The sequence below is a fragment of the Desmodus rotundus genome, chromosome 1 (genome assembly GCF_022682495.2).
Source record: "Desmodus rotundus isolate HL8 chromosome 1, HLdesRot8A.1, whole genome shotgun sequence".
Lineage (NCBI taxonomy): Eukaryota > Metazoa > Chordata > Mammalia > Chiroptera > Phyllostomidae > Desmodus > Desmodus rotundus.
The window spans coordinates 128,251,208-128,271,650 of record NC_071387.1 but is presented as its reverse complement, the minus strand read 5'-3'; the positions used below and the strand labels follow the sequence as shown (position 1 = coordinate 128,271,650).

Genomic DNA, 20,443 nt, shown 5'->3' with positions numbered 1-20,443 from the left:
CTACCATGGCAGACGCGGGAGATGCTCAGGTCAGCGCAGCACGAAGTGGGGATCCTCGGGAATATAATCAATGCTTACCCCATCGCCTGCTTCACTCTACAAGAACCACACACTTCCTTGCCCCTTCTCATCATGCGTCCACCTTCCCTAAATTATCTATTTTGACCACTCATTTTGTTAACTATTTGTGAAATTTCCATCATACTTGAATTTCACAGAAGCATGCACGTTAGAATTTCAGGTGAACACCCATTCCTCACTTTTATCTGTTTCTAACAATACCTACCTCACAAGGGCGAAGGGAATATCGCATGCAACGTGCCTTGTATGCAGTAGGAGCTCAATGAAAGTCAGACTTCCCTTCTGCAACCTTTCTCGGGGAGCCGAAACCCCCACATGTACACTCTGGACAGTGACTTAGATGCAGCAAATGTCACAGTGCACAGCTTAAACCTTTTTCTTGTATGCATTGTACCTCTTGAGGACAGGACCCACACATCTTCGCATCTTCATTGTTGTGCCGCGGTGCCTGGCGTGGGTAAGTGCCAACACATGTCGGTGTGACTGCTACTGTTCTGGTGGGTGAAGGAGCTGGGGTGGGGGGGTGAGAATGGGGTCATCATCTGTCATTCAGAGTGTTGGCCAGTCTTGTCCAGGTGAGCAAATAAAAGCAAGATTACTTTTTAATTCCTTGAAGATTTTGTCGCTGAAAGTTTGGCAGGGGCATCCCATGAAGGGGAGAGTATTTGGGTGAGTGGCTCTGGGAATACTTTCTCCGCACATTAAAGACAAGAATAATATGAAAGTCCCGGTAATTCTAAACCGACCCCAGTCCTAGCCAGAGGACCGTAGAGCCTCCTGATGCTGCTCTAAGGTCACTGCATGCTCTCCACATCCTAACACTTGAAAGAAATTTCCCAGGCAAAAATTCATCATTCAAATAGCTAGTAATTAATAAAAGCTGTAGGTGTTTATTTGCTAACCATGAGCTTAATTTAACAAAAGTATTTGAGCTAGTTAGATTGTAATTTGAGGGGGAGGTAGCATTTGACTCAACTGAGATGTTATTTACATAAATGAGGGAAAATGTTAACAGTGAACAAAACATCAAGGGTTTTGAAAGACACTGAAATGTAGCTTTGAGAGACACAATTATTTTACAAGTAACAGAAATATAAAACTTGCTCTGATAACTAGGAAAAAATTAAATATAAGACTATACTCTCTAGTACTCATAAATGATTAATAAACATAACAGTCTATGTTTAATTAATCAAAATTACATCGACAAGAGAAGTAAGCTACTAAAATATTATACCTCTCATATTTATTTTGTTAATAAGATAACTGCTGATAGTCTAAACCCTGTTATAATTCATATGTGCAATGAATTTGCCTACATGTAATACACAATGCCTATATTTAGTATTTAGTTTTACATTTTATCACTAATTTTAATTGTACAACTTTACACTATGATCATATCACTTGAAGTGTTTTATAAAACATGTAGAAGAGACGATACATGAATGCACACAGATGAAAACAACTGTATCAGGTAGTGGGATTCATTGTAAGTGACTTTTGAAGAGTTAAGCTGAGAATTTTCCAAAATTGGTCAAAGATATCAAGTCACAGAGTCAAGAAGCCTGATGAATCCCAAGGAGGATGAATGAAAAGAAATACACACTGAAGCAAATTTGAATAAACCTGCTTAAAAAACCAAACATAGGAAATCTTAAAATGCTCCAAACTAAAAAAAAAAAAAGACAGATTACCCTGGATGGAGAACCAATTAGACTAATAGACTTCTCAACAGAAATAATAGAAGCTAGACATCAAAAAGAAATGATATACCATACTGCTAAAAGAAAATAATTGTATGCTGAACAAAAATATTCATCCAGCATGACACGCATTTTCAGAGGAACAAAAAGAAAATAATTTCTCACCAGCAGACTAGCTGTTAAAGAAATGCCAAGTGGAGTTCTTCAGGCAAGAGGAAAATGATCCACGCAAGTCATAAACACAGGAGGTGATGAAGAGCAACGGTAATGTGAATCTGTGGAAAATTCTAATGGTCTATGACTTTCTCAGGCAATAGTGATCACGAATGCTGGGGGGGACAAATAATACACACAACGACAATTGCATAACATTCCACAACAGGCAAATGGAGTGTCCTGAGGTTTTGCATCATCCAGAAAGACACAAAAAATAACAGGGAATATTAGGCTTTCAAAAATCAAGAATCATGCTGTAATCTTTAATAAAATAAATGAAAGAGGAATAAGGAATGTATAATTACCACATTATTAGAGGAGGGATACAGATTACTAGAATCTGTTACATCATATCAGAGTAAGGTAAAAAATGAGAGAAAGAGGAACATAACACAGGGTACCAACAGAAAGAAAATATTAAGATATTAGACTTAAATCCAAGCATACAAGTAAATATATGAATGTAAACAAGCTACGTATTCTATTAAAGATGAAGATTCAACTTCATTAAAAACCAATTTATGCTATTTATGAGAGATATATTAAACCGTAAAGACAACATGGGTACTGGATTTATCAGGGTGATCACCTCATAAGAGACATAAATATCTAATCACTATGTTGTGCACCTGAAGCTAATTAATGTTGTATGTCAATGGTAATTGAAAAATTTAAAATTAAAAAAAACACATAAGGACAGAAATACTGAAAGTAGAATCATAGAAAAAGATAAACCATGCATTCATTAATCAAAACAAAGATGGTGAGTTTTAGTAGTATCAGACTTTAGGTAAAAAGCATGGCTGGAAATAAAGAATGACACTTCATAATGACAAAAATTCAATTCATCAAAAAATAACCTTAGACTTGACATATAAAAATTTACACACCTACAAGGAAAAATAGACAATATACAATCATGATAAGAGATTTTAACATGCTTCTCTCAGTAACTCATAATGAGCCAATAAAGATTCAATAAGGATAGAGACGTGAAAGGTAGGATCGACAAACTCGGTCTAATGGACATATATAGAATACTGAATGCAACATGGGCAGAATTCCAATGTTGATCAGGTGCAATGTCATACAGCAAGTTTCTACATATTTTAAAAGAATGAGAGAATAACAAGTATGTCGTCTTATCACAATACAACTAAGCTGGAAATCACTAACAAAAAGACCTTTTTAAAAGACGTGCCAATGGCCCATAGAAATAAGAAAAAACGGTCAACATCACTAGATATCAGAGGATACAAATTAAAACCACAATGAGATACTACCTCATGCCTGCCAAAAAGGCTATCATTAATGAGTCAGTAAACAACAACTGCTCATGAGGATGTGGAGAATAGGAAACCCTAGTTCACTGTTGGTGGGAAGGCAGACTGGTGCGGTCGCTGCGGAAACTGTGGAACTTCCTCACAAACTTAAAAATGGAACTGCCTTTTGATCCAGTGATTCCATTTCTTGGATTATACCCCAAGAATCCTGCAACACCAATGCAAAAGAATATCTGCACCCCTGTGTTCATAGCAGTGCTATTTACAATAGTCGAGATTTAGAAGCAGCCTAAGTGCCCATCAGTAGATGAGTAGATTAAAAAAAACTGGTACATCTACACAATGGAATACCATGCAGCAGTAAAAAAAGAAGGAATTTTTACCTTTTGCAAGAGCAAGGGTAGAACTGGAGACTATTATGCTAAGTGAAATAAGCCAGTCTGTGAAAGACAAATACAATATAACTTCATCTAAAACTGCAATCTAAGGAACGAAATAAACTAACAAGCAAAATTGAGTCAGAGGCATAGAACCAAGGAATAGACTGAGAGTTGTAAGAAAGGAGGAGGGAGGTGGGAACTGGTTGAAAGAAGGTGAAGGGATTAGACAAAGAACATACGAAGTGTGTGAAGAAGGTATCTGGCCATGTAATATGAAAATTAGAGACATTAATAGAAGAAGATACAAGAAACATTGTACACAGGACAATGATGACCTAGTTGCCTTCAAAGTAGGCACCTTGGGACCTCACACAATTCTCCCAGTCTCCATCAGCTGCCCTGTTATATTTTCCTGAATGTCATCGATGGTCTGAAATCTCTTCCCTTTGAAAGGTGATTTTAGTTTTGGGAAAAGCCAGAAGTTGCAGGGCACCAAATCTGGGCTGTAGGGAGGCTGAATCTCCTGAGTGATTTGATGTTTCACCAAAAACCTCTACATGAGACATGATGCCCAAGCAGTCACATTGTTGTGATAAAGCTGACAGTCACCAGTTGCCCATAGCTGTGGGCTTCCGAATCATCCCAATAGTTTTCACAGAGGAATGTTCCTGCTTAATGCAAAATTTGATGCAGATTTGTTGCTCTACTTGCTCAGTCATTTTGAATACCACGGCCACACAGTACACATGCTCACTCAGTGGCGTCTGCCAGCCCCCACTGACAAGTACAGTGAAGTCATCATTGTTCACACCTACCTGCATATTCCAGTCCACTCTCCTTTGCTGCTGGGTTAGACTGATGTTGCACAAACCATTCTCGTTATATTAACAATGGCGGGGCTTTTTCCAGGACAGACCTCTCTCCTATATGCATCACCTGTGGACGTAAACAACAGTGTAGGGATTGACTGTGGGAAAGAGGAGCTGGGGGCAGGGGGGCAAAGGGGAAAAATTGGGACAACTCTAATAGCATAAATTAAAAAAATGTAAAAAGTCATGTTCTGGAAATAAACTACTACACTTCTAAATAACACATGGATCTAAAAAGAAGTAAAGTATAAATTAGAAAATATTTTTAGCTGAATGACAGTGAAAATACTACAGATCAAAATGGTTGGGGAGCGTTGAAAGTTGTGCTTATTAAGGGGAATTTTATTATTCCAATTGAGCAACAGAAAAGGGGAAAGGCTGAAACACTAAATTAAGAGTATTTCAAGTAGATATTCTGAAATAACGTCCACCCCTCAAAAGTCGAGGCCACCCCTTTGCATATAATAGTTCCGGTGTGGTTTCAGATCTCTTCTTAGTTACATGTAGGGACCCAATCTGCTTACCTGAGGAAAGTCTTGGCTTGAAAGCCAGGACACTGGGTCCTAAGAAAACCAAGAGAATACCGTCATTAATCTGTGGTTAATTTGGAGCTGTTATTTTCTTCTAAAATAAAATAGTTGTTTTGAAGTACTAATTCAAAACGCATTAAGTTTTAAAACAACATTTTATTGACTATACAATACTTACATGCCCATGTAAAGTATCTGGGAAATCAGAAAATTACAAAGAAAACAAAAATCCGTAATTGTATCACTATAACTACTGTAAATGTTTTGGTGCATTTCTTTCCATTAAAAAAATTCCTTTATTTTCACAGTTTGAGATCAGAATTTCTGCAACCCTAATTTTCCATTTAAAAATATAGCGGGCATTTCCCCATGTCATTACATAATCTACCTAAACATTATTCTTAAATTTGTAAAAATTATATACCCAAAGAGAATCATCTCAACGAGAGGTTATTCATCACGTATAATTGAGTCAACCCATCTAGGGGGTCCCAAAGTTCTGAGAGCCGTCCAAAACTTAGCTAAAGGCTCTGAAGCAGCATTGAAACCTGGCAGCTGCTGCGGAGGATACACCGAAGGCAGGGGCCTGCGGAGTCGCGCCTAGGGGTCCCGCCCCCGCTCCTCCCCAAGCAGTGCGCGAATTGCCACGGGGGAGTCCTGGACTTTCTGGTGGGTTTAACCTGCCGTACTTTGTGGGACGAGGTGGCCCAGTGGTTAAGGCAATGGACTGCTAACTTGCGGTACATTCCTGGAGGTGCCTGAGCGAACCCCTTAGCTCCTGGGCTGCGGCCCAGCCTGCCTCTCCGGGGCGCCGTGCCCCACCAGCCCGGGCTCGCTCCCTGCCTAGCGGGCTTCCTCCGCAGGCGCCGCCCGGGCTGCCCCCTCCGCAGCGAGCCTCTGCGAGTCCCCAGTTCTTCACGCGCCAAACTTGGGAGGAGGCGCCTAGGGTTCCGGCCCCGCCGGGACCGCCCCAACCCAGTCCCTTCCCAACCCCCCCAACCGGGAGCGCGCAGGCGCGGCTGGCACGGAGTCCCACCGCGGGTCTGGGAACCCGCTGAAGACCCCAAGCTGCTGCCGCCGCTACCGGCTCTGCCGCCGTTCGCCATGGTTTCAGGTTCCCGGCTGCTGCTACCTCTGGTGCTTTGCCTGGGGCTTGGCGTACTCGTGCTTTCTGCGGGGTCCTCGGGCCTCCGCAAGCGAGGCCCCTCAGTGACGGCCAAGGTGACAGAACGGCAGGCTGCAACTTCCCCTACCGTCGGCCAGAAGGATGGGGGAGCTCTGGGGACAGGGTCATTTGTGTCGGGTATCGAGGAGGAGGCAGAGGATGGGAGGCAGCGGGCGGGGCTGGTGAGAGGGGATTGCTTGCGCCATGGGGGGCGGGGGCACTCTCCGAGATGACTGGGGGGGTGCTGGCCAGAGTTCCAGCTCATCTCCAACATCGCCGGCTGTTTGAACTTTATCCCCTTGGTCTATGGTCCACGTTGACCAGCCCAGGGGTTAGAAGAAGCTTCCGGAATCAGTGGGCCCTTTCTCCAGGAAGGAGACAGCCTGAGTACTTCCTTCAGCGTGGTGTGGACTGGAGAACTGAAGCAGGAGGAGTGTAGTAGGGACAGGGATGCAAGGAGACACGCTCTGAGCCCAGGGGCTGCAGCTGGGATGTCACCCAGCCTGGAAGAGCCCAGGTCCAGCCCCTGCGCAGGTGGTGTTCCGGCAGGCCATCAGACGCTGTGCTCCAGCTGAGGCTAGCCGTACTCCAGGAGAGGCTGTCCTCCTCTGTTTAGGAACCTGGTCCTTGCCGGGGAGGGAGAGGTTCGCTTTTAGACTTCAGTGACTGGTGGACAGGCCCGGGGCTTCGGATGGGATGGAGCTGACCGCAGGCCCAGGCAGCACCTGTGTAACTGAAGCCAGCATTTTTGTCTCAATTAGAGGGACATAAAATTTGCCATGGGCTGCCCTTCTGGCCTCAGTTCTTTTTCCAGCGTATTTAGGCAAGGTTAGAAGATAATGGTAGGGTGCAGGGAGAGGCAGAGGGAGGGGATGATTTGGTGGTTAATTACCACTGCTAGAAAAACTTACTGGTAGTAGTGTCTTGGAATCTGGAAGGAGGGGCAGGTGCAAGCGGCCTTGACAACAGTCCCGTGTTGGACAGTGGAAATGGCACTGCGGAACTAGCACCATGCTTAAATCCGCCCCCCACCCCATGCCCCATCTGAGAAGGGGGGAGGTCAAAGGGGTTGGGAGGGGTAGGTTTGGCCCAACATCCTACCGAGCAGGAGTGAACCAAAAAGCCATAGGAGGTGGCTTGTGTGAGACAGAGTTAGGGGATTGTTTTGAGCATGGCTTCCACTCCCAGCCCCTTGACCTTTTGGGCTTATCTAGTTTTGGGAAATGTCTTGTGCAGGCCACAGAGCTAAAAGAGGGGTGGGGGGTTTCCTTCAGTCTGCAAATATATTTGAGCCTCTTAGGATATAGCCATAAACATAAAGTTCCTGAAATGACAAAGTGATGAAGGAAATACACCCTAATATGGATTGGGTGGCATTTAAAAATACCTGCAGGGTAAGAAAAACCAGTCTGGCAAAAAGTTAGGGAGGCAAAATTAGTACATGTGCAAGGGCTTCCAGACAGGAAAGCCACCCTCCCCTGGTGAGAGGAAGGCCTGCCTGGGAGGTAGCTTCACCACAGGGATGAGAGGCGTGGCTTGAGATGCGGTCAGGGGCTGAGCAGCAGCAAGGTCATGCGGGGCCTCGGGTCACAGTTAGGAGTGTGGGTTTTGAGGCAATTACCCTTAGAATTTGCGGTCTTACGCTAAGTGCAGGTAGAGCTGCTGCAGGGTTTTAAGCACGGGTTTGACAGGATCTCATACATGCTTTTACACAATTAACTGTGGCTGCTCAGTGGAGAGTGAACTGGGAGGTCATTCTGGGCTCTATGCCAGAGTCCAGAGGGTGGTTTGGATTAGAGCGGTAATCGTGGAAATGGGGAACAAGCAAGGGACTTGGAATAGATTTTGGAGGCATAACAAGACTGGCTGACAGTGTAGAAAGGGAGTAAGGGAAAGGGATTCGGATTGCCAGATAGCCCAGTGAGATGTGGATTTCAGATAAACACTGGAGAATTTCTTAATGTGAGGGTGTCACTTGTTATATTTGGGAATGAGCTTCACCGGGGAAGTTTTCAATCTACCAATGCAGAAACCCACCCCAGGGCAAGTCAGTCACCTTCGCTGGGGGTGTGCAGCCTGGGCTGGAAACCTCTAGAAGAGGGAACCAGGAGAGGAAGAAGCTTGTGGCTGCGGGAGGGGAAGAGCTGGAGCTTCTTAGCCCCTAGTTTAAGGTGGTGCTGTCACTGAGGAAGTTTCCATGTGTTCTACTCCGGGATTATGTAGGCAAGTCTTCAGATTCAACTCTGCTTCATTAATTACTTTTTTCAGTGAACTTTTTAAACATCAAAATCTATTGGAAAATGGAGACACTAAAAATTATTTCTCTGAGTGTGGAAAAGTAGGTTAATTTGCCACTGCTCTAGTGTCTTCTTTTCCCTATCAGTTTTTTCCTTTTCCTCTGATTTCTAAAAATAGGAATCTACAAATGAGGTGTGAGTTGCTGTCCCCCTGCAGGGCCCTTTAAGGGCACTCACCTAGTCCACGAATCCCAGGCCACTGCCTCAGCTTCCTGCCCAGCCAAAGAGGCTCAGGACCAGCGGGCACTCAGGCTCCTTGGTCTCAGCATCCACTGAACTGGCACTTGCAGCCCTGTGTTTTCCAGCAGAGCCGTGGGTTCCGTGTCGTCAGGCACCTACATTGTAGAATATAATGCTGCCACCTTCCAAGTTGTACTCTTGTCACAGCTGCTGGCACTTTCTACAGCAGGGAGTGGCATGAGACTAAGGCAGGGTGATCTTGGGCAGGTTGTCTGTCTGATGCCTGAGGCTCTGGTTCCTCCTTTGTAAAATGGAAATGGAAATAATTCTTGCTAGGGTATTGCATATTGGGTCAGGTTATGAGAGCACCTCTTCACTCTTCCCCTACCTGTCCCCACCCCCGTGCCCCCAAATTTCCATATCACTTTCAAGAGCAGCTTCTTCAAGGCCAAAAAGAAAAGAAGTGACTGAGGTGCCTGCTCCTCAGGTGCAACATGGGATCCAAGTACCAACTTTTCCATGATGCCTGCCCTGATCCCCACAGACAGTCACTACCTCTGGCCTTATTTTATCTGTACTTGTCTCATAAAACCCAACTTCCCATTATATTACAGCTACTGGCATGTGGGTTTTCTCTTCTGTGGGACTGTAAGCTATAGGAAGGTAGGGGCTTTACTCCCCCCCCCCCACCCCTTGTTGGGCACAGGGCCTGTTCCCAAGGGCACAGAGCAAAGTCAGAGACGATCTCAGGGCGAGAAGGTATAAAGTAAGTGTTTGCCTGGCAGCCACCTGGGGCCGACCCTCACTCTGGCCGGGCGAGTGTGTGCCCTGCTTCCCATTCAGCATCACGTGGCACTGAGCTGTTTAGCATTTTTTTGAGTCTGTACGTGAGCTGATAGTGTGCTGGGCACTAGGGATCTAAAAACACCTTTTCTACACCCTGGGATTCCCTGCCTAGATTGGGAGAGCCTTATTAACAATAAACAGCAGTCTAATTGGATGCATCCTCAGACTGAAATTTTGGTTTTCACACTTCTGGTTGGTAGTCTTGGTAAATCACTTAACCTCCCTAATCCTCACTTTTCGCCTTTGCAAACTGGTGAGAATCGTGCCTGCCTCTCCTCGCAGGATGTGGCAAGGATTAATTATATGATGTGTAGGTAAAGCACATTGAGACACCCCTGACTAGGTCCTGTTTGTTTCCTTCCCTCCTTCATATTCTCTCCTGCGATTTCAGTGCCTCTCCCCACTACTGTGCCCTTACGGTCCCGCAGCCACCCACCACCCAGTGCAGACCGTAGCGCCTCATTCTTGAACTGGTCTAAGAGCCCCCAGATTCTCCCCTGCCCCCCGTTTGAGGAAGTCCCAAGTTGCGTTAGGTTCTGTTCTTTACGTTCTCTCTGTTGCCTTCCCAAACCCTTCTTGTGTCTTTTGAACTGCTGAGGGCCTCCCTTCCCCCCTGGTGAGGTCAGAAGGGCTACGCTACTTCTCTGTACACAGACCACATCCCTGGCCTTAGTGCTTTGGTTCCAGAGAGAACTCTGCCAGGTGGGGCTGGGCCCACTCTCGTCCCTGTCCCCGGAGGCTGCTTCCTTCCCTCTACACCTCCTCCAGATGCCTCCCCCACAGCACTTCTCGTCCGCCCCCGCCACCCACGCCTGCTGATAGTGTCCTGGGCGCTTGTCACGGGCTGCCTTGGACTGTGGTTATCCCTTTACTCGTTCCATCTCTTGATTTAAGCTACCTTAGGACAGGGACTCTGTTGTGTAGCTTGTAACTTCACATTGCTTTTCACATGGATCTTTGATAAATACTGCTTGACTAAATAGGATTTTACCATTTCCATTAGAGTTGGGAAGACTGCCGTGTTTTCTTGCTACTCATTGCTCATGAAGTTAAAGGACACCACAGTTTGGGGGCGGGTGGAGGGAGGAATTGTATCGATATGTGTGCTAGGTTGTGCGTAAGAAAATAAGATTTTATTGAGTTATGCTGGGTGACTGGGACTTCTTTTCATCTTCTCATGCGTCCCAGGTTTTATTCTCTTTGCCTTCTAAGCATTCACGGGCTTTATTTGCTCTTCTTTATTTTAAAAGTCTGGCAGGCTTTTCTAGTATCTTACACGGTGTTTCTTTAAAATTATGTCCCTGATTCTTCATTATTGCCTGTTAGAGAATTTACTCCTGGGGTTGGAAATCCCTTTGGAGAAGTGACTTCTCTTTGACACCAGCTCTGTGGGACCAGGCTCACGGGTGTGTTAACACAGCCGTGCTGCTTCGCCCTCCTCTACGACACTGCCTCGTTTCAAGGGCTTTCATGCATTCCCCATAGTTCTATTGTATAAATAACAATACAGTTTTTGCTGCTTTGGCCACGTAAAACTTGTGAAGTGCCGCATGGAACACTAAATATCACATCACTCCATGACAGACGTACTGATGTATTGGCAGAAGCTCTCGTCTTAAACTGAAGGTTGACAGTCTTTACTTTGTGATTTTCCTAAACTCGAAGACATCTTTTTTCTCTGACAACCCTTCTTATATTTTTAAAGCCATCTCTTGAATGTCTTTTTTTACCTATTCAAACATTAAATTGGTTCATATCATCTGAACTCGCTAATAGAATGCCCTTCGACTCCACGGCCTTTTCAAGTGTTCTGTCTCAGAATCATCTTCACTCAGTGATTTGTGAGGCAAAATGTATATAATATCATTTCACATGAAAAGTTAAAAAAAAGTGCAAGAGAACTTTTAAAGTTTATCTGCAAGAGAGGGACTCACTCTCACTTCTGGATATGTGTTTTTTCCTTCTGTTCTAAATGCTGTGACAGAAAAAGATCACACTCCGCTTGTGTAACAGGATGGTGGTAACTGAATTCAGTGTCTAAGTGTGCAGGGCAGATGGTTTTGTCAGGGCCCGAGTGTCACGTTTGACGTACTTTGGGTGAGGCGGGGCCCTGGTGTCTCACGGGCCGTCTGGAGCACTGCTGTGCATTGGGACTGTCTTTTGCTGTCCCCTTGCCAGTCTACTGAGAACGCAGGGGGAAGCTGGCACTCCTTGAAGTTTCAAACAAATAAATCTCGATGGCCAGCCTGTTTATCTCCTCACCACTTTTTTTCCTTCTGCTGAGATCAGAGAGCAGTACCTTTTAGAAGAAGCAGTTTCCACTCTAACCATCATGCCCGAACTGGGAGACGGAAGCTGCAGCGGTGCTTGTGTGGGGCGCGTGGGCCCATGGAATTCTTGGAGACTTTACTGGCCGACTCTGGACAGTACTGAGTCAGACGTTAAACCCAGTACCTACCACAGTGTCTGGCCCATAGGTGGTGCGCAACGAATGTTTGTTGAATGAATATTTGTGTGTGAAATGTACCCACAAAATGGAATTAGACTTCCTTTAACTTGTATCGTGCTCCCTCATGCCCCCTTTGTAAAATACTGGTGGGCAGGGCTTTTCTATGTTAATAGATTTTCCCTCTCACTTACCTCGCATATATGGCTTTTCCATGTAGCCTTCCACTCTGTCTTTCAACCACACGCAGGTTTTCTTTGATGTAAGGATTGGAAACAAAGATGTTGGCAGAATCGTCATTGGCCTCTTTGGGAAAGTTGTGCCCAAGACTGTGGAAAACTTCATCGCCTTGGCAACAGGAGAGGTATGTCTCAGCTTTATTTCCTTTGTGCGCAAACTGGATCTGCCTTCTCTAAGCAAAGATAAAGATATCTTCTGGGGGAAAAAGTGTTACATTAGTAGGTCAGGTGAACCTGAGACATCTGATAATATTTTACTTTGTTTTTGTGTAAAATCTGTATTCTTCAGGCACTCAGTGTCCTCAGGCTTCCAGAAACTGACGGGAAGCAATCATCAACTGAAAACGCAGATTGCTCTTTTCACTATTCACATTGATACTTTACTTCCGTAGTCTGTTTACTTATTTATTGATTTGGCCAGCTAATGATAAATTTCTAACAGTAAATCACTGCAGGGGCCTAATCAAGTTCTGTAGGTATTTTGTATAATGTTCTCATTTTGTCATTTCCAGATAAACACTGGGGTTTAACTTTCAGTGTGGGTTGTATCTGCTTGTATATTCAATTGACATAATCTCTTTAGAAAGGATATGGATTCAAAGGAAGCACATTTCATCGCGTCATCAAAGATTTCATGATTCAAGGAGGAGACTTCACCAATGGAGACGGCACTGGCGGTAATGTGACCTTTCCCATGTTTCCCTTCCCACTTAACCAACCGAGACCTAAGATGAAGCCAGTATATGAGCCAGTATATTGAGTTCCAGATTGAAGGAACGAAGTCATGGAGATTACCAGACGAGTTCTTTAGGAAGGATAGAGTTTGGGGGCCAGGTCTTGGTAGATATGAGTGAGTAAGGCTTCCTGATTTTAGACAGTATTACTTTGGTGTTCATTATCTTTCCATAGTGGAAATACACGCATTTAGTAGACTATTTTGCAGTCATTGAAATGCTAGACTACTAGCAAGTGGCAGCACAGACAAACGTGTGTCACAGGAATGAGCGGCAGCACGCAACACTGCGTGTCCGTTCGCAGGGACGGCGGAGCGCTGCACACTGGGTGTTGGTGGGGAGGACGGGGACGTGACTCTGGAACGACGAGACTGGTGTTTACGTGGCAGGGTTGCAGGTGAATGTATCTCCTTCTTTCAAAAGTCTTTCATCTTATTGTCAGCTTTTTAAGTAATAAAAAATTAATAGATGAGTTATCAAAATTATAATATAAATTAATTTTATAAACAAAGTTAGAGTTCTGTAAAGTACAAATACTTGAATTTATAGAGTTTCAAATCCCCCTGAGCTTATTGTTTCTTACTGAGGTTCTAGCCCCCCAGCGGCCTGGACTGTTTTCCCTCAAATGCGGTGAGTTGTTTTCCTGAACATATATGGTGTGTATAACTACACAGAATTCAAATTATTTTTAGGTTTCAGATTTTTAATTTAGCAAATACCAGTTTTGGTGAATATTAAACTGCCAACCTTTTAAAGAAACCTAGGTTATTTTCCAGTACTATTGCCAATTTTATGTTTATTATAATGGTCTATTTATAACAAAATGACTATTATAAATGCTTGGACTTGCCAGGCACGTCAGGAAGATTACTTTTAGCCCTTGCAAAAATACTGCAAGTTGCGGGGATGTAGCGTGGAGCAGGTGACTTGGGTAAATGGCGTTGGTGAGGATCCACAGGGAAGCAATCCCAGCTGCCGCAGAGCTAGATCTCCCTGGAGAAGCCTGCAGCTCAAGGGCTGGTCCCCTCGGGGTTGGCATCCTACTCTCCTGCCCTTGGTCTCAGCAGGAATTGTGACTGGGCTTTACTGTGTCTCCTTTTCTACTTCTCTCTCTCTCTCTGCCTTCCCTGCCCTGAATGTGTGCATGTGTGTGCATGTATATAATGTGTGCACACATGTCTTCAGGTAAAATTCTCTGAGTTTTGGAGATAGGACCTGTGGATCACTTAATTTAGCTTAGACCCCTCTGTGGGCAGGGCTTTCCTGCCAGATCACCTCATACGTGACTGACCAACCAGCTAACTATACATTGCTTGCCTTTGATCTCCACTTCTGTCCTTCTGACTGCGCCGGGATTTTAAGGTTGGCAATGGATGGATAAGGAGCCCTGCAGAAGGAGAGGGGGTGAGCGTGACAGGCACCCAAGGTGTTGGAGGATGGAGCATATACCTCTCATGGTCTCTACTGTTGTTTTAATGGGGAAAATGTGTTCTGCTCTTCCTGCGGCTTTGCTAGAACTCCAGCCCACATGCCTGCTTTTGGTTCTTCTGTTCAAGGTTGGATCGCTGGGTGTTCCCGGTTGCCATCACCCTCTGTATTTTGACAAGCCCTGATGTCATTGTGCCTGATGACTTCCAGGCTGGCTGCTGTTGACCTTAGTGCTGAGGCAGGAAAGCACACCTGCTTTAGAGTCAGGAAGCCAGATGGTCAAGTTCTGTTCTGCTGTTCTCAAGTTTTGTAACCTGTTTCTCACTGCAGACAGGATTGGGAATACCTGTTTTATAGGGGTGTTTTGAGAATTGGCTAAGGCTGTATATTAAGTGCTCAGTGTTCCCTGGTTGGATGCTGAGGTAGGAGTGACCGAGGACATGTGGCCTGAATCTCAGGACAGAGATTGAGCCACGAGGATGGCTCATCCACCTTTCAGTCTGGCTTTTCAATAACTCCCTGCCCTTCAGTTCCTTCTCATTTTGCAGTGAAATCACGGGCCCGTTTGGTCAGGGTTTGGCCCTTGGTTTGAGGCCAGAGGGTACCCTGCCATCTTGTGAGAAATTTAAGTCTTCTGTTTGTATGTGTTTCGGTCCCTGGTGTCCTGCTTCCTTACGGAGTTAATTTTATGCCCTCCTTCACTTCTCATCATGTTCTACTGTCTTTTCCCCGCTCCCCACTCTTATCAGGCTCTATTTACCAATTTTACCAAAACCTTATGTTTCCCTTTGAAGACTTAAATTTCGTATAACATCTGTCGATGCTCCTCTTTCTTGTTCTGCCTCACCAGGTATAAGCATTTACGGTGAGACGTTTCCAGATGAGAACTTCAAACTGAAGCATTATGGCATTGGGTGGGTCAGCATGGCCAATGCCGGGCCTGACACCAATGGCTCTCAGTTCTTTATCACCTTGACCAAGCCCTCCTGGTTGGACGGCAAACATGTGGTATTTGGAAAAGTCATCGATGGAATGGTAACTTGATGTATTATTTTTCTCATTCAACACTTTATAGTTATAATGAGAGCACTTCCAATGATTTATTTTGGTCTTAAGATGTGCTTTGTAGAAATCCATCATTATATGCTGACTGGCCTCTTCAAAGGTGAATAAATTATAAATGATATGGCATTTTAATTGTCAGGAGCACTGGGGCAGAAGCTGAGGACTTGACATGGAGAAGTTGAATATTTAAGTTAATTTATCTCACTACTTGTTACAAGTAGAAACTCTTTTTAATGTAACCAGATAAAACTAGGACCCTGTATGTGCAAACAATGGAATATTGTTCAGTCGTAAAAAGGAAGGAAATCCTGCCACAGGCTACGACGGGAATGAAAGTTGAGAACGTCATGTTAGATGAAATAAGGCGGTCATAAAAAGGCTGTATGACTCCGCTTACATGAGGTGACTAACGAAGTCCAATGCACAGAAACATACAGTAGAGCAGTGGTCGCCAGGGGTCCACGGGGGGAGGTGGGGAGTTAAGGTTCGGTGGTGTAGAGTTTCAGTTTTGCAAGATGAGAAGTCCTGGAGATTAGCTGCGCTACACAGTGACTATATTTAACACTACACAACTGTACTTTTAGAAATGGGTGAGATGGTAAATATTATGTTTCTCACCACAATTAAAGATAAAAATATAAAACAACCCAGCACCCCATGTGGTTCAGTCTAGACACAAGTCACCTTGAAAGACACAGTATAGCAACCCAAATTACCACAGAGAATTCAAATTTATGCTGCTCGTCTCCAAAGAAGTCAAAGGTGTTCAATTTATAGTCCATAGGAACACTTCTTAAAATCCCCATTCTTTTCCACGTTCAATATTTCCCCTTTTTAGCTCTCTCAACTCTTGAACTGGCAGTTGTAAGGTCTGCCCAGCCCAACCCTGGGCTATCCTTGTCTGCTTCCATTTTTCATTTTGTTTTCCTTCCATGTGAGTTGTTCTGCCTCCCTCCTCCGAACACAAATAAACCAATCTCACTCACTGCAGTTCCTCCACAGCTTTCACCTGCCATTCTGATTCTGCCCAACAGAAGGCCAGCAAGTGAGCTGGCTGACTCAGAATCTCCCTTCAAGGCAAGGAGATGCCCAACCTGAGCCGTCAAACATAGGGTTGTCATTAGCAAGTGGGATAAGAAGGAAATAGGGAAAATACCTGTCAATATATCACTTCACATCACAATAAAGGACACGCCTATATTCACACGGGCCATAATTGTCTTCTAAAAAAAACCTATTCTGAAATGAAAACGGATGCCAGCCCTCCTCAAGCATCTTATTGAACTTTGCTTTTGAGATGAGCTACCTGTGGGCGTGCGTGTGTTAAACCACCTGGGCTTTTGACCACTGGGGTCCAACCAGGTTCTAAAAAGTTTAAATGTCAACTGATTCATTCATCCAGTCACTGAGTATTTTTTTAATGCAACATTGTCCTAAGCCGTAAGATAACTGAAGAGTTCAAGTTCTGGGTGTTCTTCTGGTTGTGGTTTTTCTTCTAGTTCTCTAGATCTTATGTCTTATTGCCCGAATTGCAGCAACAACCTCCTTCCATCCACTGGTGCGCATCCTAGGAGACCTGCTATCTGCTCTTAGAGGACCTGTCCTTGACTTTTATGGGTTATAAACTTTGAGGAACAAATGAAAATGATAGCCTTTCTTTCCAGGAAAAAAAAATGTGTGTACATCTCATACAGTTTCAAGAAATCTAGAGAATGCCCTGAATTCCATCCCTTGGTTCTCCCGAGATCATCTGGGTCGTGTTAACAAGTGAACCCGGATGATCTGTGGACCTCACCTCACACTGACAGAAGCAGAACCTCCAGGGGTGGGCCCACAAATAAGCACTTTTAAATTGTGGCAAAATATACATAACACAGATATTTCCATTTTAACCATTAAATAAGTATTATTTTAAAAGATTTTATTTATTTATTTTTAGACAGAAGGGAAGGGTGGGAGAAAGGGAGAGAAATATCAATGTGTGCTTGCCTCTTGCACACCCCCTACTGGGGACCTGGCCCGCAATCCAGGCACGCACCCTGACTGAACTGGCAACCCTTTGGCTCACAGGCCAGTGCTCAATCCACTGAGCCACACCAGCCAGGGTTACCTGGGGAAATTAAAAAAAAAAAAAAAAACTTATTTAGCCCTGGCTGGTGTGGCTCAGTGGATTGAGCACTGGTCTGTGAACCAAAGGGTTGCCGGTTGGATTCCCAGTCGGGCACATGCCTGGGTTGTGGGCCAGGTTCCCGGTATGGGGCATACAAGAGGCAACCACACATTGAGGTTTCTCTCCCTCTGTTTCTCCCTGCCTCCCCCTCTCTCTAAAAGTAAATAAACAAAATTGATCTTTGTAAAAAAATTTCCACAAGTAATTTAGATGTGTAGTCACTGCTTTAAGTACACGTGTGCTCACACCCAGTCTACTTAGAAATATATAAGAACGCTGGCCTTTGATCTCAAATGGATCTCAGTCAGCCGGAGGTCGGGATATTTGACACCAGGTCCACTCAGATACTCTGTTGCTGCTTTAGTCTCAACCCTTTTTGGGAAACACCAGAAGCCAACTTTCCAGTCCTTGGCCAGTCCTTCCTCCTGCAATGTGACATGAGGTGGCCCGTGGGCCTGTGAAATCCTGCACGGCAGAGAACGGGGCTTGTACACCACAGTGGGGTTGTGGTGACAGCAGCGTTAGGCTCAACCTATAGATTAATGGCTTGGGTCAGTTGTAAAATGGCAAACCCAGAACTAGCTCCACTCCTAAATCTGCTTTCTGGCTCATTTTATGATGCCCAGACCTATTACAGGTGGAGTTGAGACGGACTCAAACTCCGTGTTAACTGTTACATTGGGTTGTAACAAGTGAGTGGGAATGTATTTTATTGGAGGTAGGTATTTACAAAAATACCTATTTTTTTTAGAAAATAAGATGCTAATAAAGAGTAAGGAAACACATAAATATATTCTCTAATTAGCAAGGTAGTGAGTAAATTTTATGCTATTATTTATTTATAAATGTCTTGAATATTCTAAGTTTTCCATCATTAGCTTGCATGGTTTTGTAATCATAAAAATACACTAAAAACCAAGAAACAAACAAACAAAACAACACAACCGACTTCCCACTTGGGCTTTTGGACTTGGTGTCGATTTCATTTTTCGATTGCCATGCTTGCTGGTCAGAAGTGAATCACGGGTCTGCTTTCCTCTCACCAGACAGTGGTCCACTCCATAGAACTTCAGCCAACTGATGGGCACGACCGTCCACTCACCGACTGCTCCATCATCAACAGTGGCAAGATAGACGTGAAGACGCCCTTTGTGGTTGAGGTCCCCGACTGGTGATGCGCCTGGCAGAAAACGAGGAAAATGCCCTCCTGGCGGGGTGTGTGTGTGTGTGTGTGTGTGTGTGTGTCTGTCTGTCTTTTGACTCTTCAAAGTTACTGTTTGCATTGTATTTTTACTTGCTTCTATTTTCCACTCCAGAACACAGGAGAGTTTCTGCCGGTCAAAGTTTACTTTGCATGAGTTTTGGTAAATTACTTGTTTAAGGGACTTTGTACTTAAAAGACATATCTCCTTCCTTCAGTGGTGCTATTTTTAAACTAGAAAACTTTGTATTAGCTATTTTCTTTTGAGGAACACAATCATTATTTCCTGAATTAATTGTGATCCCCAAGTTAAGTGTTGCTGAAGATTTGTCAGGAAAACATGGGGACAAGAAGTTTATTATTTTGTATTTAAACAAATTCTCTTTAGGTGAAGGGAGATTTGCTTGAGATAATCTGATCTACGTCATAGGGACCTTTACCTGATGAAAGGTGCTGCAATGTTCTCCATATTAAACACTTTTTATATAGATCAACTCTTTTGCAAGACTTCTTAAATGTAAAATTCTTTTAAAAGTTAACGTGCAAAAATACACACACTCTCGTGTTAACAGTGAACATGTTAGAGAGGATTCCGTAAATTAGAGTGCTAACGCAGCTGGGTAATTTGGGCTGGGAATGCACAGAACGGATGGGTGCCCATCCACATCCCAAATACTTGAGCTGGCTTTCCACTAATTTTTACGAAATGCAACACTTTTAGAAAGTTCCCTTGAGTTTAGTTGCAACAGAAAGGAACCTTTTTAACATACGTGAGATGAGAAAGTGAAACCCTGCTGGGGCCTTGCCGTGACACGCCCGGCTGCCGCAGTCTGCGCAGTCTCTGCTCCGATGCGGGTGTTGCTCTGTTAGAAGACAGCCTCGTCGCTTCTCCTCTGGGTCACGTGCGGTGAGGGTCCAACAGAATTCCATCACTGGAGCTGTTTTCTAAGAAAATCACTTCAATGAGAGATGAGAGGAAATGAGCATTCTTACTGCTGATGGAGATGATAGTCCTTTCAGCCCCCTTGGAGAGCAATTTGTTAGTTTTATTTTCCCAACGAACATGTATTAAAGGTCTTTGCTGTGCCAGGTACCGGTTTTGAGTGTGGGGGACATAGGAATGGACAGTGAGAAAGGACCTCATGCTGTAAACAGGGTGAAGGAAAAGCATGAGGAGTACTGTGAATAAAATACATCCATGCTTGCTGGAGAAGCAAGGAGGGGAGTGCGGTTCCAGTGGCCAAGGAAGGCCTCCTGAGGGGACACTCGGACTGAGGTCTGAGAAGAAACGGTAGGCGGCGGTCAGATGAGATCTGCCAGGTGGGCCTGCTAGGCAGAGAGGGGAGAGTGTGAGGAGCCTGAGGTGAGAGGGAGTAGGTTCTGGGGCAGGAGAGAGAGTCCACGTGCTGGATCCTCAGAGGTCAGAGTCGTCAGGCCGAGACTAGGTCCTGGGCCTCGGGAGCCAGGATAGAGTTCTTTTATTCACAGTGCAGTGGGGAGCGATCAGTTTTAAGTTGGGGAGGGGCATGATGTGGTCTACATTTGAGAAAGATTTTTTAAAAATCCTTACCTGAGGATATATTCATTGATTTGGGGTGGGAGAGAGA

At 44.5% G+C, this 20,443-nt stretch overlaps 1 protein-coding gene across 1 annotated transcript; it reads left to right on the top strand.

Moving 5' to 3' along the window:
- Positions 1 to 6,046: 6,046 nt before the first annotated feature.
- Positions 6,047 to 19,929, top strand: PPIC (peptidylprolyl isomerase C). Its single transcript, XM_024571620.4, has 5 exons — positions 6,047 to 6,286; positions 12,250 to 12,363; positions 12,822 to 12,915; positions 15,251 to 15,435; positions 18,682 to 19,929. The coding sequence occupies exons 1-5, from the start codon at positions 6,170 to 6,172 to the stop codon at positions 18,808 to 18,810; spliced, it is 639 nt and encodes a 212-aa protein (XP_024427388.1). The 5' UTR covers positions 6,047 to 6,169; the 3' UTR covers positions 18,811 to 19,929.
- The last annotated feature ends 514 nt before the right edge of the window (positions 19,930 to 20,443 follow it).